This window comes from Crocodylus siamensis, chromosome 1 (assembly GCF_052110815.1).
Source record: "Crocodylus siamensis isolate JL-2025a chromosome 1, ASM5211081v1, whole genome shotgun sequence".
Lineage (NCBI taxonomy): Eukaryota > Metazoa > Chordata > Crocodylia > Crocodylidae > Crocodylus > Crocodylus siamensis.
The window spans coordinates 152,653,006-152,676,537 of NC_143395.1; the positions used below are offsets into that span (position 1 = coordinate 152,653,006).

Below are 23,532 nucleotides of genomic sequence, written 5' to 3' on the forward strand. Positions count from 1 at the left end.
TCATTTTACATATGGTTGATTCCCTCTGTTAAGAAGGCACTTCATAATCTGTTTTGTTATAAAGTGTTTTGTGGCTACATGGCTTATAACGCATAGTCCCTACTTTTGGAAAAATGTCTCTCTGTTAATGTCTCTAAATGACATCAGTGTCACTAGAGGCTATGAGGATGATTTATTATTAGTTGTAGCCATGGAAAATGGGTCTTTGTGAGGGCAATCTTGCTTTAAAAAGTTTTCTACGTAGTTATAGAAAACAAACAGGTGGTGAGCACTGAGGAAAATCACATCTGGAGTCTAAACTGAACATGATTGAGAAAGAGAAAAAGGTTTTTGTGTATATATATATAAAGACTTATATATAAAGGTATATGTTTATGTATGTCAGCAAATACATACAGAAAATACAAGAGCCGCTATATGGAGTACCACATAAAAGTAACAGGATAGTACAGAGATGGAATCTAACAATAGCTCATAGTGGAAATGTGATGGGCAAAGCAGGCAATGAAATGTGAAGCATACATCCCTAATCATATACTAATGGGGTACATGCTGGACAGCTGCAAGTGATGGGCAAGCTGTAGAATTGGGTTCCGGGGTATCTATGTTAATAGCGTTTGTTTGACCCATCCAGTAAGTACTATTCTTGAAAGCTGACATCATAGACATTCAAAATATCGGATGTAATCACAGCTCTGCTGAAATCACTGGGAGTTGTGCCATTGATTTCAGTAGGGCCTGGATTTCCTTTATGGCCTCAATATGGAGAAGAGAAAGCTGTGACAGCAGATTTATATATATTGATATGATAATTGATCACAGAAAGAGAAGGAAGTTTAGCCAAGTAAAAGAAAGGACAATTGAAACTTAGAAGACATAGTCATCTCTATTAGTTGTTTCTGCTTGAAACTAAGGACAGGTCAACATGGAGTGAAAATACAGGAGCTGCAAAGTACAGCAGTTCTATAGATTTCATCATATACCCTGGACTGTAAAGAAATGGTATTTTAGCCTGTGCATAAAGTTATTCCTGCCTCTGGCCTTTGCATTGTCTCCACTTTTCTCTCATCTAACCTGTAGACTTAATCTTTTACCAATAATTGTCCTTTTGTGCTGTCCTAGTTAACTTTTCTCCTCTTGCCCTTAACTTGCGTCAAAACTTGTGTCAAAACATATAGCGAAGCATCGTGGTTGTCCCAGTGTCAGTATTCAGGGTTTACTCTCTTGGTAGGCATTTATGTGTGATTCATGTGACTTCGGGAATTGTCTGTCTCTGCATTCCAGTGGAGATGTCTACAACATTGCTGCAGTTAGTGCTTCCCATTAATGTCATTTAGCAATATAAAACTAAGCACTTTCTAAATACATTGTTAAAAAGTAATTCTACTGTAGGCATAGTTCTGGTGCCCTTGTTCAAGTGGAGTAATCTCTTATTCTTTGAAGAGCTACCCATGGAGCAAAGGACTGCTCACAGTGAATTTGGGTGATAGAACAGAAACCTATGTTAATGGAATATTATTAATTTTAGCATCTACCTGATATTCATACAATCTTCCCTGAGTGAGATACAGTGCAAAACCAGAGCAGTCCAGAGCATTAAACTGTAGTTCAATCTCCATAGCAAAGGGGAAAGTTACTTCACACTCTTTTATGAAGCAGACTCTCTCCCACATACATTCAGAAAATTACTCCAGATAACAGGCAGAGGGTTGGAGACTGAGAATAACTTCTCCCCCACCCCCAGTCTCAGCCTAGTGCAGTATTTCTCAACCTATGGGTCACAACCCAAAAGTTGGTTGCAAGAATGTATGCAAGGGTCACAGACAAACTTTAAACATGGATCAGCAAACTTTAAAAAAACTGAAAGTATGTTGGAGTCGAGTCATGAGAACTTTCACTGCATCAGTAGAAATCTTAGTGTCCAGCCACTGTAAATAGGAACAGATGTAGTCTATGCTTGCTCCAAATGAGTGAACATAAAAAAAAATGTTGAAATTATACCGACTAACAAAGCTTTTTGTTTAGGTTTCTCCTTTAAAGGAGAAAAACATGGGAAATCCTGGCTTTTCCCTTGCAGGCTGGCAGGGTTCCTGCTTGCAAGGGGCTGTTTGGGGGCCCACCATACCCCACACACTGTGGAGCAGGGGAATTGGATCGGGAATGAGGGGCACTGGGTCAGAACTGGCAATCAATGTTTACAAATGGGTCCTAGTACAAAAAAGATTGAGAACCACTAGCCTAGTGGAGTGCAGTGATAATTAGATCCTGCCATCCTCCCAAGAGTCACAGACAGGACAGAGATTAAGGGAGTGGGGGAGTTGTGCCATTTTATCCTCCCCACCCCCAACCTCCATGTTACAGCAGCAGTGGTAACTAATGTATCCCGTAATGTTTTATCTACAGATGCAGATGAATGCCAGCTGTTTGGACAAGAGATCTGTAAAAATGGCTTCTGTTTGAATACACAGCCAGGTTATGAGTGTTACTGCAAACAAGGCACATACTACGACCCTGTTAAACTCCAGTGCTTTGGTAAGTTTCTTTAAGTTTCACTATGACTATGCAGATGGACAAAACAAGAAAAGTTACACTAAAAACACTAGGCTGAAATGAGGCATTTATCCAAAGCTCACAATAAGGGCTGGAGAACAGCATGCTTCCTTGTCTCCCAGAGCACTGATCTAAGGGATCCAGGCATTCCCCTTTCTCCTGCAGCACTGACCAGCTTTGCTGGTACAGGGAGCTGATTCCTTTCCTCCCTTTCAGCAAGTTGCACCCAAAGATCTGCATCTCATAAGTAACACCTGTATCCCAAGGGTACAGAGGCTACAGCTGATACCAGCTGGCTACACAAGAGTCTGCTTCCTCTTTTTCTGCCCAGTACAGCTTCAGTGCTTTTACCTGCTTTAACAAGAGTCCTGTTTTTATAATAAATCAAATTAACAATATTTTTTTACTACATCTTTTTCCTCAAAGTTAATATGCAATGTGGAATTACAATTCAGATCACTGGTGTAAGATAAATGTGCTCCCTTAGTTTAAAGAACATTGTACTCCTTCACTCTGGTTATTTGACTGAAAAATATTCATAACCATGACCCTGGGTTTTGCTACATAAGCAGAAAACCAAGAGGACTATGCAGAATAACATAATGAAAGGAAGCAATTATTTGAAACCACAATAAGAGAGCCTTTCACCTTGCATTTCTAAGATTGTCCTTCACACAGATATTTTATTTGCTGATTTAATGTCATTTATTTTTAGTAAAATAGCCTGCCCTTTCCTTAGGGATACATTATTGCTTTTTCTGTCTAAGCCAAGCTGAAGAGGCATAGGATTGTATGCCCCAAACAAGATGGTTCCTTTCCATGCAAAGTTGGTGAATAACTTCAGGCATTGTGCTCGTCAGTGGTCTTTACTGGTATGGCATAAAAGCTGCATGCAGGCACCCTGCGGAGCTTACCATGGGTACAGAAGGCCCGTACAGGAAGTATTTTAAGCACGGACACCTCTACTCTAGACCTCTGAAGCACCATCAAGTGCATTTATCAATATTCTGATCAGCATTTGAGAACAACAGGACAACATTTTGCCTCTCTCCTGCGTGGGTGCACTTAGGTGAAGGCATTACCTGATTTCTTTCTTTCCTGTTAGACATGGGCACAGGCAGAGTTTAGCTCTGAGCTCTTTATTTGTACTAATCAAAAGATGGCACCCAAGAAGAGCACGTCTAAATTTAGGAGTGGGCAAGAACTGATTTACTCAATGAACTTCTTTGGGGTTGACTTTATTTCTTGTGTTTCCTTCCATTTTAAAGATACTGATGAATGTCAAGACCCAGATAGCTGTATTGATGGTCAATGTGTTAACACTGAAGGATCTTACAACTGTTTCTGTACACACCCAATGGTTCTGGATGCTTCAGAAAAGCGATGTATCAGACCAGCAGATACAAGTGGTATGCTTTGTTATACATTATTTTTTCTCTACTGCATTGAGCAGGAGTACGGTTGACCTTGAGCCAGTATTAACACAGCCACAGACTCAAATATTGGGAGACTGAGTTTCTCTTGAATGCCTTGCTCTTTCCTTCAGAAAAAAATCTCGGAGGATATACTTGAGCCATTGAGTACCTACCCAGAAGGCGTACTCATGAGTCACTGCTCATTGTTTTATTGAGACTGGGACTTTACTGGGGTTTAGCTCACTGAGTCTCAAGACAGAGTGTATGCTTCTACAACTGGAAAAAGATATCAGTGTTCCTGATTTATTCATTAATGGGGCATGTTTTTCATTTGTCTCAGGTTTTTACAGCAGAGAAGTTTTCTTAGGGTCCATTCAGTTCCACAGTTTTGAGGGCCAGAAGTTTAGTTTTCTTAAGTGAAAGGTGAGATTTTTGTGCAATCTCTTAATTTCATCATCTGGTGATTTCAGAAAAAATACCAAGTAGTATGAGACTCAATAAAATCTCAAGAGTCTGGAATACAAAAATCCAAATTTGTAAAATCCAAATTTGGCTCCAAAATTACTGATTGTTTATATCACACAAAACATTTAGAAATGTTAAAACATACTTGAATTATGGTGGTGCAGGTAGCAGTGAATTCAAGCCTCTGTTCAGTGCATCCACTTATGAATTTCTGTCTAAAAGTTTTCTGGAGCAGGAGGTACTAATGCAAATTGACTGAACATCTGCGTCCCTCCACACCAGATGGTGGTTTGCTTTATGTGGATCTTAACTGTAATCCTCTCAAATGGAACTTCACTAGAATCGCAAAAATAGTATTTCTTTTAAATTTAGTTAAGAAAAGTAGGGGCAAAGTTACGTGGCCCCTCCATGGATATGGAGGAAAGAGCAAAGACACAGAGACCTCCTGACCATGCCTATAATGGAACTGATATAATAGTCTTTGCACCCAGAATCAATCTGAAGCAAGGAGAGAGCAGGCAGAGCCATATTGTAGCCCCTTCCCCTACCACCACTACCACAGGGAGTTGATTGGCATGGGGTACAAAGTGAATCATACCCACATCTTTCTACCTGTTATTCGTTTGTTTTCTCTGGTACTTAAGGAGGCAACATACAATGCACAATGAAACTCTAACTCCACCATTTGAAGTCGCTGGCTCAGTAAGTAATAAAAGACAGCCCTAAACTCTGATCTTCACAGCCTCAGGGCATGTCTACATGTTCACTTTACTGCACAATAGACTAATTTACTGTGCAGTGAAGTGTCAGTCTCTACACGTGCGTGGCAATTAGACCGGTGTACACTAATTTACTGTGCCATTGGATAGTCCCATCAGACAAAAGTATTATCTGATGGCATAGTAAATTACTGTGCTTAAACACACGTAAAGCACTAAAGCACCCTCATGCCCCAGCCAGCCACTCTGTAGCACATAGAGCCTCATTGGAGCAGCCTTGGGCTGGCTGCCCTGATGAGGTTTCACAGGCTGTGGACTAGCTGGCTGAGATACAAGCAGCCCCCATGCTGAAGCACCCTCATGCCTCAACCAATGTTCCCGCATCCCGTCCCCTCCACCACACCCCGCTACACATGGAGCCCTGTCAGAGCAGCCCTGGGCTACACATGTGGACATGCCCTGAGAGCACTACATTTTACTCCTGAGTTGGGCTTCAGTCCTTTGCTGATTTATGCAATGTGTATGCTTGAAATCATGTTTGTTCTGCATTGTAACAAATGTGCTTGCCAGCACTGGCTGGAGGATAATGGTTCTGTTTCATTATCACTTTGGAGGTTCTGATATTTTTTGTTCTGCAGTTGAAACAAAAACCAAAGCTTTCAGACATGTTTGCAAAATAGAATTGTGTTGAAGCACTCTTCTGTTTATGAAGAAAACATTGCAGGTTTTTTATTTTTCTCTAACTCTGATCAATGTGACTAGAGCACCTTGAAAAAGTGCCCATTGAAAACTCCATTGACACCTGTTCGTTTCTGTGAAACACTTTACCTGGTCCAGTACCAGCAGTTACTTCATCTTTAAACAGTCCTTCTGATACAATTTATAAGGAAAACATCATATCTTTTAAGTTTCACTCCTTGAGTGGGATTTCTCAAGCATTTACTGTGATTCTAGCTCTGTTTCCAGAGAAGTCAGTTGGATTCTGTTGACTTCAGTGGGAAGAAAGTTAAGTCAAACCTAAGAGCTCTGGAAAATCCCATACTGTGGCCAACAGTCTTAAAATTTCCTAATGACTTAGGGAGTCAGTGGAGTGGCCAACTTCAGATACTGCTTTTCAGAGGCTGGGTGCTTAGTCCTTTCTATAAATCAGAATCCTTTAAAGTTTGTCAAGATGGAAACGCAAGTTCATCCAGTTTTAGTTTCATGTGAGGCAGAGTTAAACTGTTCTTTTAACCTTGGTTCAGATAGCAGTATTGATTCAGTATTTTACCAGTTGTTTTAAAACAATAAGAGCACAGTAGTCGTCATACAATATTGTTTTCTCCTTCAGAACAAACTGAAGAAACTGAAGTCTTCCAGGACCTTTGCTGGCAATATCTGAGTGATGATTTTGTTTGTAGTCAACCTCTGGTGGGAAAGCAAACTACATACACTGAGTGCTGCTGCTTATACGGTGAGGCCTGGGGCATGCAGTGTGCCCTGTGTCCCATGAAAGACTCAGGTAAGGAATTATATATTTCAGTTACTGGGATGCCTTTGGGGGCACTTGATTAGTTTAATTCCCTTGCAGTGTGTTTTCAATACCTGAAATAATAGCAAAAAAGAAAAAAGAAAGAAAGAAACTAGCTGTCCTGTATTAAATGCAAATCATGAAGATCCAGATTTACAAAAAGGGTCTTTACTTTTTGATGCCCCACTTTTGGGGTATCTGGCATAAATACACAACATCCTGGATTTGCAAGGTGCTGAAAACGTATCACTACCATTAAACTTCAACTGAAAATGCCAGTAATGAGTCCTCTCTGAAAATCCCAGCTTCAGATGTTGTGGGCAAGAGGGGTATTTTGATATGCTGACAATTTAGGCCTAATACTTGAAATATTCTGCAGAGCAAATTTTTTAATAATTTTACTTTCTGCTATATGGCAAAATACTGTAAGTGTTTAAAAAGAACTATGCTTCTTTTTATTGTGGCTCAAGCTAGTATTAAAATTTAGTAAAATAAAATAAAAGTTTTGTTCACACAATGCTGCAGAATGAAGCTCTAGAATAAGAAGTTATTTTTTCAGTGGTAATTTGGCCATGGTAGCCTTGCTAGAGTACTTGTCTTTTTTCAACAGGTGACTTTTGTAAAAGACCTTATCATTCCACAAATATAGTCTTATTTTGTATTTTTAAAATGCCAGTCCTTCTGTGACAAATAGTATAGTCTGTTATATACAGATTCCATGGAAGCTGAGTGCGTGTAATTAACTATGTGTTCATGATTTTCTTCTCACTTTCTTTCTCTTCTGCCAGATACTGTGGTCTATGAAATTTCCCTACTTCCCATGTTAGTCAGTAATCAGGCAAAACCTTTTTAAATCTGCTAGAGAGATTCCTAAATAAATTGTGTTTTTATTAAAGACTTTAATCCAGACATACATTGGAGAATAAACACTACCAGTAATGGTCAGACCCAGATATTCCAGCAGATTTTTTCACCAAATAGCTGCTGAACTTACAAGAAACAAAGCTATTTTGCATGTAATTTTGGAAAATTATAAGAATGTTATAGAAGAACTAGTTAAAGAAAATCAAGTGATCATAAACTGATTCTGTTTAAATTAAGTGAAAAGATAAACATAGACAGATGTGTAATTAAGGTTTGTTTTTTTTTAAAAGGCAAACTTTAAGACATTAAGGGAACCAGTTAGTGAAGTCAGCTGGACTGAAGAGCTCAAGGACTTAAATATGGAGGAGACTTGTAATCTTTTAAAATCAAAGATGTAAAAGCTTTTTGGAATTTGCATTTTTAGCAAGAAAAAAAAGAAGGATTCCAGATCTAACTGGCTGAATAGCAGCTACAAAAGAATATTTAAAGTAATCAGAGAGTCTACAAAAATGGGAAAAGAGATTGATCACAGAAAAAAAAACCCTGTGACTTGGAGATCAGAACACGTCGTGATGAAATGAGGAATGCCAAAAATGAAGTTGAGTTGGATTTATGTGAAGGAAACTAAAACTAGTAGTAAAAGGTAATCTAGCTGTGGAAATAAAAAAGGAAAAGGAAAAAAGCAAAGCTACTATGTAGTGAGGAATGGGTAGAAATTAAAGCTAATCTAGGTAGAGACAAAAAATAAATTTTACTCCAAGGACACGATCTTCAACATGGGAGCAGAGACAAACTGGTTAATGAGACTGAATGTGTAGAACTGGAGATTGCTACATCCAGGATGGAAGGAAAACTCAAAGACCATAATGTGTTTCAGGTGGGGGGAATCAGATAACGTCCACCCCAGAATGCTTGAAAGCAAAGGCACATTAAATTACCTGAAAGTTGATAGCAAGTATTTTTTTAAAATGCTATATTTTCTCACATACACCACTCCCCAGAACATAATGTGCACCTTGTATATTGTGGCTGGGCACCTTTGAAGCCTGCCACTTTAAGAGCTGGAGCAGGCTGTGGAGTAACTGGCAGCTGCAATGCAGCCAAACAAGGCAGTCAGATGACCACGAGAGGGCTCCTGGATTGGAGAATGGGGCTTAGCCAGCCTCAGTATAAACCCAGACCCTCAGAGCTGAGCTGGCAGTTGTTGCAGGGAGCCAGAGGGATAACATCACCAGCTGGAGTTGCTGCTCCCAGAACACCTGGTGGTTAAGGGTAGGAACTATGAGGATGGAGGAGGTTCCTGGTCCTGGGGAATGACCTAAAACCCTGCTAGAGTTGGATGGTGTGGTGGGGCTGTCTGTGGCAGGGTGCTCCTCAGGAAATGCCACACCAGTGCCACCCTAATGAAAGGCGAGTATGGGGCACCATATAGCCTCGGCCCCCACAACTTGGGGACCAAGGCTCTAGAGGGGACAGGCAAGGGGTTCAGGCACACTGTCAGACCTGAGACCCAAGGGGCATAAGGCCTGAGAGCCTTGGTGTAGTAGCTGTAGTGAGGGTGTGGTGTAGTGGCCCCAGTGATGGGGTGTGTGTGAAGCGAGAAGGCTGCACAGAGAAGGGTCCGTGTGGTGGGCCTGAAGGACTGTGCATGGGCCATGTAAAGTAGCGTCTGCTTGGGCAGGCCTGAAGGACTGTGCATATGCCAGCCTTAGAGACCAAGTGAACAGTGTTTGGAGGGGCCTGATAAGGCAGACCCATATGAGCAGAAGAGGGCTAGCTGCTCAGGAACCTAGCCAGGAAACCCTCAACTGCTCAGTGCTGGGGCCAGGACCAGAACAGTTAAACGGCCAGAGTGCCCACAACAAGGGATGGACAAAGCCAGGAACCTGGAGACCCGACTGGCCTAGAGGCGAGGCCAGGGCCTGTGTGGTCAAAGGTCCAGAGTGGGGCCACTGCTGAGAGGGAAAGAGGTCTAGGGAATTTGCAGCCCCGCATGACAGCAGAGTTTAGGCCTCCTGACTAGGAGAGGGATCCAGGTCAGGGTCCAACATGACAGACTGGAATGTAAGGGGGCACAGTGTGAGGCCAGAGCCACATAGTGATGCCATCTGCAAGGCATGGGACATAGTATAGGGGCAGTACTATGTATTGTGCCCTTGGCATCAGGCATTAAAATGGGCAGCCTCCCACCTATAAACAATTATTCCAAAGGCAAGACAGGCAGACTGCCCTAGACAGGCGGGCAGGCCAGTAATTAGACTGGCCTCATGATGGCCCCCTGTCACATTTATGAAAGGCAAAATAAAGGTAAAAAGCCTTTTTTTCCTAAAATTATGGCTACATAAAGCCTAACCTTCAACTGACTCACCCTCTCTTCCTGCTTAACTAAAGCTGAAAAGATACTTCTGAAAACTTCATGGGTGGATCTATGATTTTGAAAAGAGCTAAAGACAGACATCAGAAGCAGCTAGCAGACAGCAAAAATCCCTAAGAATGGTTCGCTTGATTAGTGGGACATCAAGACCATTAAAAAGGAGGTAATTATTAACACCTTTGGAATGACAAGCACTGAGCCATTAAGTCAACTGACTCCCTTGGCTGCTTAAATAGCAGTACCACAGCTCCTGCACTGTAGAGTGGGAATCAAAGCAGGGTGCTTCTATCCCAACAAGAAAATCAGTTTCCCTGCTTAATACACGCAACCCATTTTTGAGGGGCTGATTTTACAGGGAAATTTGTGTGTGGTGTATATGAAAAAATATGACATATGAAATTGTGGGAAGTAGCAAAAGTAGCAAGTATGGTACTTGTACTAAAAAAGAGGTGAAGGGAAAGCAAAAGACTCATTTATTTGACCTTAGAAATATGAAAAGACTTTAGAACAAATTTTGAAGAAAACAGTTGAAGACAGAGAGATGCATAGAAACTGGAATAAAATAGGACATCCTCTCCGAAAAGGTAGATTGTGCCAGATTAACCTGGTATCTTTCTTTAGTAAAATAACTGATTTTCTAGACAAAGTAAATGCAGTTGATCTAATCAGTCTGGATTTCAGTAAAACACTTGTTATGGTGCCACATGGGAAACTCTTAATTAAACTGGAAAAGAGATGGATTAGTACACAAACTGTAAAGTGAGTAAGGAACTGACTGAAGGAGGCCAAAAATGGTTTGCATTGAAAGAAGAATGGATGAGCTAGTGGGAGATTACTAGTGGAGTTCCTGAAGAGTCAGTGTAGGGACTAATCTTCCTTAGTATTTTCATTAATGACCATGGCACAAAAAAGTGTGTGTGATAATGAAATCTGTTTCTGACATAAATTATGAGATGTCTTCCATTGGGCAAGGCACTGGTAAGACTACATACAGAATGCTGTGTACAATTCTGGTCAACCATGTTCAGGAAGGGTAAATTCATTCTGGAATAGGTACCAGAAAGATCTTGGGGAATGCCTTATGAGTGAAAACTAGAAGAGCCAGGCCTAGCAAAAACAAAGGCTGAGGGGGAAAGGACCATGATTGCTCTTTAACAATACGTCCAGAAAAGCGAACAAAAAGGAGGCAGATTATGTTTTTAACCTAAAAGACAATATTGGCACAAACAAATGGGAATAAGTTAGCTGTGAATAAATATAGGAAATTAGAAAATAGTTTCTAAACATCATAGCAACGAGGTTCTGGAATAGCCTTCAATTAGGATGAATCAGGCCAAGAAGCCTACCTAGGAATAAAATGGAATTTGGTTAGTTTATTACATGGATTTTATAAGGAAGAAGACTGGACTTGACCCAGGAGATCACTTCCAAACCTACATTCTTACATTTAAGCTAACAGTCATTATACTGGCTCTCAGAATCTTTGTCCAATCAAGAAACAAACAGAACTGGACTTGTTTGCTCAGAACAAGTAGAAGCCCAGATATCTTTATTTTATAGAGGAGAAAACCACTTCTGTATGTCTGTCTTTCACATCCTCTTATTACAGTTGGTTTTTTTACACAAGGTATTATCAACTGATTAATCAGTCATGAAGGATGGGTTATTATATTCCACTGAAAATTCTTACCAATTGACTGTGCTAAGTGTTTAGAGTATTTTATGTTAATTTAGACATGCACAAAAGCCAGGGCTACCAACCCCTGACAGGTTTTTTTTACTGACAATATTCAAACATTTTACTAACTGCCAATTTTTTTTTTACTAATATACGTTTTGCATACTATAAATGTAACCCTTCTGCCAGAGCCCGGACAAGGGCCAGGTTCAAACCATAGTAAAAATGTTTTAGTTCTTCCTAAAAAGTTTGCAGATTGTCAGTAAAAAAAAATTCTTGGGTTGGCAACCGTATTTGACTGCAGCAATGGTTTTACACCCTACTACTCCTAGCCCAGGGGTGCCCTACTCACACCCCCACCCTAATAACCCTGACTGTACCCCACATCATGCTCCCCTGCCAGCCCCAATCCACCACTCCTGGCACAGATCCCCCCCCAAAAGGACCACTGGCTGCCTACCAGCCACCTAGCAGAGTTACAGACAGGATATGAGACGGCATCAGGAGCAGCAACAGTTGCAGCTCATGCCAAGGTCTGGATGAGGAGCTATAGCATCAGGGTGCTTCACTCATGCTTTGACACCAGGTGGCACTGCTGTGCTCTGTCTGTGCTTCAAAACTTGCACCCACCTTCTTTTCCTGCTACAGAACTTCAATCTGCTCCAGTGGCTTTGTATTTTCAAGGACGGTGCTGCTTTTTTTTTTTTTTCCAGATTTATGAACAGGTGTTTTTAGCCTGGTTACTTATAGAGTGTCTGTAAAGTTATGTACAGTTGGCAACCCTAAGTAAAGGAATAGGTAGGACATTTGCCTTAAATTGAAACCATGAGCCACACTTTGCCCCAAAGTCAGTCTTTTTTGAGGACTATTATATTTTTTTATGTGTAACGTAGACATTGAAAATCAGAGGGTTAAAAAGATCAAAGCTTATTTTTTCATGTAAGAATATTCATAGTCTTCCCACAATATGTTTAGGAGGGTATGTGTACATGTAAATTATTTATATATATTTGTCTGTTCATACACACACATGCTTTTGGGAGCCTTTCTCTGTTTTTAAGAACACATACCAAAATAAATTTAGAGCTGAGTGAACCAAATGAATGATTCATTTGACATGCCTTCAGTCTACAGTGCTTAAAGTGATATCATTGGCTCAGATGAGTGTTTTCACACCTTAAAGCCAGAAGGTCACAGGTTCAGGTCCTGGCTGGGGAACTTGGAGTTGTTCCATTTCCAAATGCTTGTATATTATGTTGGCCAGATTTACTGCTGAAGGTGTATACTTATTTCCAAAGCTAGGGGCACACTGAAGATTTGTAACATATGTTAAAGAGGATCTGAGGATTGGGAAAGCATTAACACCAGCAGATTTTCATGATGAAATGGGTAGATTGTAGAACAATCATTTAGTGACTTATGGGTACTTTTTACCTTATGCTTTCTTTGAGCCTGAAGATGTAAATGTCAGACATAGGAGCAAATATTGGACTGTTTGAACAGGGTTGCAGCCATCTGTCAAATGATTTCAAATTAGTTATAAAACTAATTCATATCTTCAAAAAAACCTGTAATTTTATGCCCAGACTTTTCTTGGAATATTTTGGATGCTTTGACTATTCAGTTTTGAAATCTCCCCTATCTAAATACCAACTAACATAGAAATATATGAGCCTGGGAAGAAAGGAAGCTTTTATCTCAGCTAATCCAGGCAAATAGGAAGATTTTTGTAACAGTTGTGTGTTCAGCTATTATCCAGTGATTAAAATGATCCAACGCTGATGTTTCTGAAAATTATTAATGAGGATTCTGCTACTTTCCTGCTCTAGTCAAAATGCTTCCAGCTGACCACATGAAAGTAATAGCGGTTTTATGTATACTAATATTAAGCGTCCCGAGTCTGAGGAAAAACAGGTGATATCTCTTAAAGCAGTGTTTTTTCAACTTCCTAAAATCACAGAACCCTTTCATATCACCTCTTCTGCCACAGGACCATTACCCTTGTCCTTTCAGCTGTTGTGGAGAGAGGTAACCCAGCACACCACCTCCCAACCTGCTCTACCATTACCCCTAAGTCCCTTTGTGGAACCCCTGCTTACCTATCATGGAACCTCAGGGATCCACGGAACACACTTTAAAAAACACTATCTTAAAGTTTTGCTACTACATGAAAGTAATCTCGATAACAGAGTGAATGACTGATGTGGGACTGACAACATATAAAAAGATAGTTTCAAAATCCTGTTTAAAGCTGTTGTTGTAGTTCTATAAGTTACCATATATTCAGGGTGCAGGCACATGACACTTTTACCCTAGTGGTATCATCCTTTACCCCAGTGTAAAAGTGGAATGGACATGTGACATACAGCTTTGAACTGGTATAAGTCATTCTACTCCAGTGGAAAGTTATTCCATGGAAAAAGTATAGTAACTATGCAGCAGTGTAAATTATAGCAGTGTACACATTGTGTTCCCAACTCTGGCCCATTTCACCTGAGTATATTGAATGATCTGTTTGCCCTGGTTATTGCCTGCTTCCCCAGCCACCAACTAGCAAGCCAATATAAGAGTAACATACTGCAACTCTGGGATATTTTGGCCATCTCTCCATTCCCAGTGTAATTTGCAAGAGTTTACAAAATTACACCAGTGTAAATGTGCCATGTGTTCACATTTTTAAGATAGATTTTCTGGGGGGCTTTCTTCTGTAGAGATCAGCACTGCTAATGCTTACTCAAGTGAGTAGCCTACCTCTCTGCCTGAGCTGTGTGGGCCCAATGCTTCCATCCGCGTGGCAGCACCCCCTGGGACCAGCTGGGCTGGGTGCCAGCACGTCGGTGGTGCTTTGTGGGCACCACCACCTTGGAGGGAAGGACCAGAGTCCTATGCAGGTCAGAGGCCACTCTGCCTGCCAGCAGCTCACCCCACCCCTGGATCATGGGAGAGGCAAGTAGTCTCCAGCACCCTGTGCACTGTCGCTGCCACCTTCCCGCTGCCTGGGACTGCCCAAAAATGGCTGGCTTGCCCCTGGGGCAGAGAGATGGCAGGAGGGCAGCTGGGTGTGCTGGCTGCAGGAGAAGGTGGCAGGGATGGTGCATGGGGTCCTGGAAGCCTGCCAAGCCCAGGCTTCCCTGAGCATGTCAGCTTCCAGTGCTCCGTGAACTGTTGCACTTTGTTCACCTCGGAGGGGTTTTACCTTACTAAGTTACAAAAAAAAAAAAGTAATTTAAAGCAGAATATACTGCCGAGCATGTAAATAAAAATGCTATTAAAACGGAATATGCCGCCGAGCTTGTAAATAGCAACACCATTAAAGCAGTGCAAAAGGGCATTTAAACCACTTTAAAAGCCAATTTTGTTGCATGTACAAAGGTCCTATGCTTCTTGGTTCTCCAGCCTCTGGATTTATTAGTCCTAAAGAACTGTGCAAAATGTGTTGTATATTAGAGTATTTGTTTCTTTTAAATCAAGGCAAAATCTGGCTCTTGTATAACTCTGGATTACAGTAGCAACTTATTTTGAGAAATATTTTAATTTTGTTTAACTGTTTGTACAAGTGACTTAGTGTTTTTAAATACATAAGTTACTTTTTGGTACCCTGATCTGTAAAAAAAAACAAACAAAAAAAACAACCCCCCCCCCAAACAAACAAGCAAACAAAGAAACAAAGATTGGGAAATGGACTGAAAAGAGGATAGAAAATGCTCTATCTTCCTTAGATTTTGGATGGCTTAAAAGCCCTGATTGGGGGAAGAGGAGGTTGAATAAATTCCTTCATTTCCTGCCAGGCTCTTACCAAAAGAGCCCTGAAGGAGGATCTTGGAAAGCTAAAATGCCTAAACCTCAAGTCCCAAGTGTACATGTGAGTGAGTGATTGGAAAGTCAGCAATGAAACCACAGTAGACATAACTTGACTCTTACTATAGCTTTAACAATCTTCCACAAGCATTCGAAGGAATTATTGTTTTATGCCATCTGAGCAGTGCAAATTAGAGAATAAAAAAATATCACTGCAAGGTTTTATACTAAGCAGGTTGGTAACCTGAGTTCCTTCAACTTTAACAGGAGAGTAAGCTTTTCTGCAGGCATTTCATTTATAGCTCATCTTTGCAAGAGCATAAATATCCTCTCAGGATTACTGGAAAAACTCATTTGGTATAACCAGTGTCTTCTCCTCTTTCTTAAGCACTGTGAGTTCAAAAGAAGTAGCTCACTGTGCATATAAGAAGGTTGTCTACCACCAACTTAAAAGTCAGTTTGTAGAGGATGTCAAAGGAGTGAGGAAAGCAATATCTAAATGAACAACAGAAATCTTTTCAGCCTTGGTTCATACATGATGCAATTTCCTGAGAGAGCACAGCTTAGGCAATTTAGACTGAAGTCCAGAATCTCTGATTGGGAAGGGACATATATTTTACTTAATAAAATGCTTTCTTGGCATTGTCCTTGCCCCCAGTGAATTCTTCTATGGCAAAACTGCTGTATTTTAAAATATTTTTAGAGAATTGCAATGTTGTTGATAGCTTTGGCTCTTTTCCCTGTGATGGTGGCAGTTTTGAGGTTCTGGAAGAGATATAAAGCTTTCTTTATGGCCAGGAATAAGGAGTTTGCTTTTGTATTGTGGTTCTGTTCTGGGGGGAGTGAGAAGGGGGTGCAGATAAAAAAATTTTTTACATTTTGTCTTAACTTTAAGATCAGCTGGAGAGTTTGGTTCTGATCTTCAAATGTTCAGGCTCAATAATTTCATTTGCATGAACAGTTACCATGATTACATATATGGTCATTGCAATTTTACACGGAAAATAGATGCGTGTTTGCATGACTATTATTCTGGAAGTCAGGAACCTTATGTCCATGCACTAAGCTTCAGTCAAGCTTGTCCAGATTTATCTTTTCTTTTTGTCACCCTGGCTCTCACCACCAAGCTTTCAGGGTTGGCTTCTGTGCAGGTGTGACTGAAAACCAACCTGTTTTTCCCCTAATGTTTTTACCTTATATGCACAACTGAGACAGCTGTTCTTGAAAGTGTAAACTGCAATTCTGGAAGCACATGCTAACTCCATGATGCAGTAGCCATTTTAAGATATACAATTGATATAGCTCATTTGTTTGGTTTGAAAGTAGATTGTGAAAAGAATTTAGAAACATATAAAGTAGTATGCATTATGTGATATTAAAAAAGCATCTCTTTCTTGAGCCATATGTGATAGGCCCTCACCCTGCCACCTGGGGAGTGGGCTGCCCCTGAGCCTACTTACCCACCATGACTTTGGGTGTTATCCATTCCTTTGTGATGTTACTCAGTGGTTCTTATCAGCTCAGAGACACCATCCTTGGTGCATCTTCTTTGGGGCTTCTCCTCCCCTACACCTCACTCATTTCTGCTTGTGTGTTATCGTAGATCCCAGGCTGTACCTTAATGTTGTTGCAGGTGGTTTGATGTGCTGATGGGATGATGCTCCAGTGTCACAGGAGCTTGCTGTGACCTGTTACACTTGGAGAAAAAATGCTAATTCAAAAGAAAACAACATAACATGGCTCAGACTGAGCACTGAGCAGGGCACTATTATGCCCACTCTGAACTGCTCGCTCCTGAGCACTGAGGCTTAAGGGTCTGCTTCCTTGACCCTTCATTCCCCTTTTTCTATCTACCCCTTTTTCCCTGGGGTTTTTCCTTACTGCCTCTTGGCCAGGGGTCCCGGGAGCTCCACATGTTCCCTGCTGTGCCTGCTCATGGCCAGAAGTGGTGGGTGTCCCCCGATGGCACACTTTGGGTATGTGGTTGAACTGCCAGAAGACTTGGCTGTTGCAGGCTGTCCCTCCAGGGTTCACCCTTGTTGGGCCCACTGGGCCACCCTCTCCCATCCCCAGCTAACCTTAGTGGTACCAGGCTGCTGTCATGTGCAGGCTGACTGGCTCTGCTGCTTCAGTGCGGTCTGGTCCCGGCGAGTGGGTCTGGCTCTGGGCAGGTTACCAGAGCTGTGCCCAGCTCCCTCTGGTTTTCTGTCTGAGGTCTAGATGCCCCTCTGTTTTGGCCCCCTTTAGGCTCAGGCAGGCCTGGGTCAGTTCCCTTAGCTCACTGGTTGGCAAAGGCTGCGGTGGCAATGTGCTCTTAGCAGTGAGAAGCGTGTCTGGGTCTGGTTCTGGCACCCAGACACTTCCCCTCTGTGTTTCCAGCCTCCAGGATGTGTTTTACAATGTGGCCAACAGGCCTGGTCCAATCAGGGGCAGGTGCTCTGGCCAAGGAGCAGCAGCTGTACCAGTTGCATCCTGGCTACTGGGGCTGCCATGCTGAGATAAGTCAGGCAGGGGCCACCACACATAGATATTGTAGACCTGCTCGGAGTCAAGAGAAGAAAGAAGCGGGAGAATACAAATAAATAACAACATGTAGTAGCACTGATTGCAAAATAGGAAAAATACCTTTGAATTTTTCTTTCCTTCTGTGGAAGAGATTGGTTTGAAACCATGCATTAATTTCTGCAGCAGCTTAGTAGGTAAAATATTGTCAAAATTAAGAGACAACCACACTTCTCTGTCTCCATTTCCAATTTTACTTAGTGTTTTCTATCAGAACCTGGATCATCCCCTCTCTGGGACAGAATTTCACTTTTCTCCCACGCTTACAGTAGCAAAATCCTGTGCACCAGCCATATTTACCTAACAGGTCCAACTGAACTCAGTTTATGAAGTTCTTGCCTTGGGGAGCTTGTGAGCCATGAAAAGCACAATGACCCAAAACAATCTTATTAAAGTATTTTTAATCATAACAGTAGGAAAATAAAGGGGCAAGGGGAAAAGTTTAAAACAGTAAAACAAAGAAGTCCTTCATACACCTCTATCTTACCAATTTTTTTCCTACACCTACATGGAACCCTTATATATCTGTCTTAAATACCCCCAGCACAAAAATTCTGTTTCCTTCCCCTCAAAAGATTATGCCTTTCCTAATGCCCCTATCTCTAGGGGTTTCCTTTGCACAGGCAGTGCTGAGAGAGCCAGTCAGACGCTGTCAGATTTGAAAAAGGGAACCATTCTTTTGGAAGCTTTGAAATACTAGATTTAACAAAGACACTACTGTCAGCTGCAAAAATTTAAGATTAATCAAAGGTAAAATGTGTTGTCCTGCATATACAATTACATTGTTATTAATAACAAACAGTTTAATCACTTCACTCAACATCATCTATTAGAGTTGTAATCTCTCATTCAAATTCCACTTTAGAATCATTGTCCTCTGCTGCTTGTGACCATCTCACAGCATTTAAACATGGCATGTTCTCCTTTAGAAGCAGTCATGTGTATAACTTGCCTCTGAGCAAAGAGGTTGCCTAGAGCCATGATGTACAACCATTTATAAAACTGTCTTCAGATATGCTTATAGCTATCTGTAGCAAGTACTACTAGTGTTATTTATTAACCATTCATTTAGTTATAATTGTTGCATTCAAGGTAGAAAGAAAGACATGCAAAATTTGATTATATCAGAAAAGGTTCAGTGCAACCAGGAGCAAGTTCCCATAGTCATACATTTCTAATAATAGATTAAATGATAGATTAGAATATTTTGTATTGGTAGGTATCCAGTGTAAAATACTGCCTCACAAAGACTTCAAATTCTCTGGGTCATCTGTGTCAACAATAGGTTAACTGTGGGTTCCACTTCTGTGTCGCATATGGCAGTAAATAACATTTTTGCATGAGCCTAAAAGGTTGCACAGGGTTCTAAAGGCATAAATTCAAAGTGAGGTGTAGTTTTATGTACAGATATATAGAAAGTACCAGTAAATCTTTATATGAATTACTATAATGCAATGGGGATTTCAAGACATACTAACATTTTACAATGGCACAGACAGTTGTAGTCCCCAATCCAGTGTTTCCTGCTTCTTTCAATCAGAATCTTTTTAAATGTATTGAATACAGCAGGCAGAACCTGTATAAAATCAATGTAGTTAATGCCCACACCAAGCATAAAGAAGATTTAGAGAATTATGTTTCAGATCACGGCTGGGATTTTCAAAAGCATTTAGCATCAAAGTCAATAGAACTACCTTTGTGTCACTGATTTAGGAGCAAAAATAGCCCAACATTGCACTTTTAAAAATCCTACCACATGTTAATGAAACAAGAGACTGACAAGAGAGTGAATGATCAATTTTGCAACTCATCCCAGTTTCCTAGCATTCTCTCACTACTCACTGCACTGATTTCAGTGGAATTGTTCAGTTTGTAATGATAGGCCTTTGTTCCACAAAAAAGTCCTTAGTTTTCTCATTCTGATATATTTAATACCTAACATTCTTTTCTTTTTTCTTTTTGATTTATGACAAATCTATACAGAAAATTCAGGGCAGGAAAGCAGGTCAACTTTTTTTAAGTCATAAATGTCAAGAAGCATTTATTCCATATGGGAACATATTAGCCATTGCCTTCTTATTTTAACCAAAAGTGTTGACAGCCACTTGCATTCTGTTTATATTCAGTTGTATTTCTTCCAGGTTTTCTTTGCATTGGATATTCTTGCTGTTCAAAATATTTTCTTCAGAGGTGTAATGCTCTTGGTTAAAACATTCTGCACAAAGTGTTGTAAGGCTTAGTGGTGTATTGCTGAATATTTGTTCTGTAAAACACAATTTATACATAGAAATTTAAAAATGACATGCCAAAAAATCCACCAGCTAGCTACCTTTGCTTTCTACAAACAGGTGCATCTTTTTCATTAATTTTATTTTAGATTTTTTTTGTGTTGGTGCTCAAGAAATTGGAGACAGGATAACATTAGCTGAATCCAAGGAAAAATGTAATATACCTGAAGAACAGTGTTTTCTTAGAAATCTTCCAGTCCATGTATCTCAGTATATCTCTCTAGCTGAGCTGTGCTGCTTAGAGAAGTTAAGGCTCTGCCCTCAGTCCTCCGTCACAGCTCAGCTGAATGCGGGGAAAATACCAACCCAATAGAGCCTATTCCTTCTTATTTTTAGTTCCTTGCATGCACTGACTGGGAATGCAAGGAGGTAGCTTGTGTAGGTAATGGCATTAAGAGATGGTTTCTTTTATACAAGTCAGAAAAATGAATATTTTAAAGTTGTAGTAGATTCCCTTTGCCAGAAGAGGTCATTGCTTTTCAAAGAAGTTTCCTCTACTTTTTTTATCATTCAAAGACAATCTGAATATCTAAGTGCTTAGATAACAATGATGGGCTCCCTATTAAACAATAAATAAAGGTTGAGGGTGCCCCTGGCTGCCCAGTTTCCAACTGCACTTTTCCATAGTGTTCTTGCTACCCTGTTGTTGACAGGTAGAGAAGCCGTCCCAGATGTGGCTGATGTCTTCTGTGAAATAAGATGACAAGCAAGATGTATTCTGTTTCAAGCCTGAATTGAGACAGTCCGAGTTTTCAAAGCTTCTTGCTGTCTGGAAGAGTTCGGAGAGTCAGCTGACTTGTTAATGAGAGTAGGCTGGACTGTGGGTAGCATTAGGGACTGTTTCTGCCCTGTGTCTAGTCTGTTCTGTATAACTCCTTTTGCTGCCCTTGTTACCATAGTACCTGAATGCTTTCCAGCTGAACATAAAGAACATAAAATGTCATGTATTGTTTGTTCTTTCATCTCCTGCCTAGAAGGAGAAGGGTGCACAGTGCAATGTTTTGGTAAGGTGTTTTGCTTATTGAGGGTGGTTTGGGGAAACATTTGTTTTTAATGTTCATGCACCTTTGCATTTGTTAGAGAAGGCAGGTCAGAGAAATGTATTTTGTGCTTGGAGTGGAAGGTGGCAAGGTTTGGGATGGTTTTTGGTTTCTGATGGAGCCCCGTAGTCTTGGTCCCGGTATCCTGTCACAATGACAGAGGCTGGATGCTGAAAAGGAGAGTGAATCAGGGATGACCTCGTTTTTTCCACTGTTCCTCTCTCATATGCAGCCTCCAGTGTTTAAGATCTAGAAATTGTTGTATCCTTAATTTCCACACCAAAAGCTAGTGATGCTCCTTTCCTCCAAGAATTTGTCCAATCCTTTTTTGAACCTGGGTAAACTGTCAGCTTCCACAGCATCTGTTGGCAATGAGGTCCACACTTTAATTACATGCTGTGTGGAAAAGAACTGGTTTTTGTTAGCTTAAACATACTACTTACTAGTTTCATTTTGAGAACGTTATTGTGCCAGAGGCATAAAGCTGTTGACCACAATCTCCAACTGCACTTTTATGTGGTCTTCTTTCTACCCTATTGTTGACAGGTAGAGAAGCCATCCCAGATGTGTTTGATGTTCTCTATGAAATAAGATGACAAGCAAAATGTATTCTGTTTTGAGCTTGAATTGAGACAGTCTGGGTTTCCAAAGAGGTTTGATGTCTGGAAGAGTTCTGCCACAATCAGTTCTTGAGGCTTCTTGTTATTTTGGTTTTTTAACCTTCCTGTTTTTTCTGTCACTGGCTTCCTGAAAGCCAGGCAATCTGCATGGGAAGAGCTGCTTGAATGCTAATGTTATATGTAGCAAGAGTCAAGGAGACCGTGTCATACCATGTTTCATTGATGTTTTTATTCAAAAGCATTTGCCTTGCATACAAGTTATTATGTAATGGTAATAGTAGTTTTAGAGATAGCACTAAGGTATTTAACTTACACTGCAGGCCAAACAGGAGATATAATGGTGTCATAACACAGTCTATTAGATGGCTCATCAGCAGCGAGGATCAAATCCATGACAAAGGCTTCTAAAGTTTTGACCTTCTACTGCCTAAACTAAGGAACGGCTTTGTTAGCTTAAAGCCAGTGATAGAATCATAAACCGTGGGGTCTAGCCTCATGCAGGTGACAGAGAGCTACACTGTGTAAGTGTGATGTCTGTCGTAAAGTAGGTTTCCCAAGCTGCTTTTCCCCCTAGAGCTCACACAGAACTGTTAAGCAAATCTATGGTTTTAAGACATAGTCTGCATCACAGAATGATGAGAAGGAACCACTTTGGAAAGGGTAGAAGTATTCTTCTCCCTGACTGGCTCAGGTCTGGCCAGTGGAGTGTGTGAGACAGCCAGCCTTCACCCTCTTTCCCTGGCTCATGCCAGCCCTAGTTTTGGCTGGGATCAGCCTTTTCAATCAAGGAATGCAATGACTATAATTGCAGGAAGCCCCTATGCCTGGCTGTACTGGGAGAGGAAGCTAGCATCTCCTTGCCTTCCTGTCCCTTACCTCTTCATTGGACCAGCCAAAAGCCATGAACATTTTTAATGTTTTTATTATTTTTATTCAAATCCATCCATGGTGCCAGACCATTGAAGTCACCACAGGGATGAATTTGGCCCATTATATTTTAATGACATTCTTCTTGAAGAGAGAACATGTTGTGGGAGCTGCAGATGTATGGTGTTTCTAGGAAGAACTGTTTATTTTCCAGCTAATAGGAAGCACAAGGCACTGGGACTGATGTGGTGCAGTCCTTTTTACAAGTGTTTAGTATTATATCTTATTTTGCTTTCTCCCCCCACCCCCAGAGGATTATGCCCAGCTGTGCAACATTCAGTTTCCAGGATCTCGGCGACCATATGGAGAAGATGCTTTGATTGACTTAGAAGAACACTACACTCCAGAAACTAACCCGTACTTTGTTGAAGACCGTAAGCAAATTTCACTGTTATGTAAACTGCTTGAAATTAAGGTTTTAACTTGGATTACTTCCCTGTAGTTGGCTCTATTCTTCTGTTTGCTTCTGAGTAATATGGCCTATTTATGTTCTAGTTATTCCTCTGACATTAACTCTCTGTCAGGTGTTCTGGTCAAAAAGCCAGGGGTTGTAAACGAGCCCAACCGGGCTCAATGTCTAATATTATCTTTTAATATAATGAAATCATATATGCCAATAAGATGACATTTATATTTACCAACAGATTTACTGCTAAACCTCCAAAGAATTGTTGGTTTTCCTTCTCACAAATTAATTTCCTTTACAGCATGCAACAAACTCC

General features: G+C 40.8%; 1 protein-coding gene across 12 annotated transcripts in view; it reads left to right on the plus strand.

The window, feature by feature from the left end:
- LTBP1 (latent transforming growth factor beta binding protein 1) overlaps window positions 1–23,532 on the plus strand; it is a 357,999-nt gene that overhangs the window by 326,987 nt on the left and 7,480 nt on the right. For all 12 annotated transcript variants that reach the window (XM_090045635.1, XM_090045667.1, XM_090045616.1 and 9 more), the window contains 4 exons: window positions 2,404–2,532; window positions 3,819–3,959; window positions 6,480–6,650; window positions 23,062–23,184. In XM_090045635.1, the coding sequence (XP_089901761.1) occupies window positions 2,404–2,532; window positions 3,819–3,959; window positions 6,480–6,650; window positions 23,062–23,184 (564 nt within the window). The remainder of the gene's footprint in view (window positions 1–2,403; window positions 2,533–3,818; window positions 3,960–6,479; window positions 6,651–23,061; window positions 23,185–23,532) is intronic.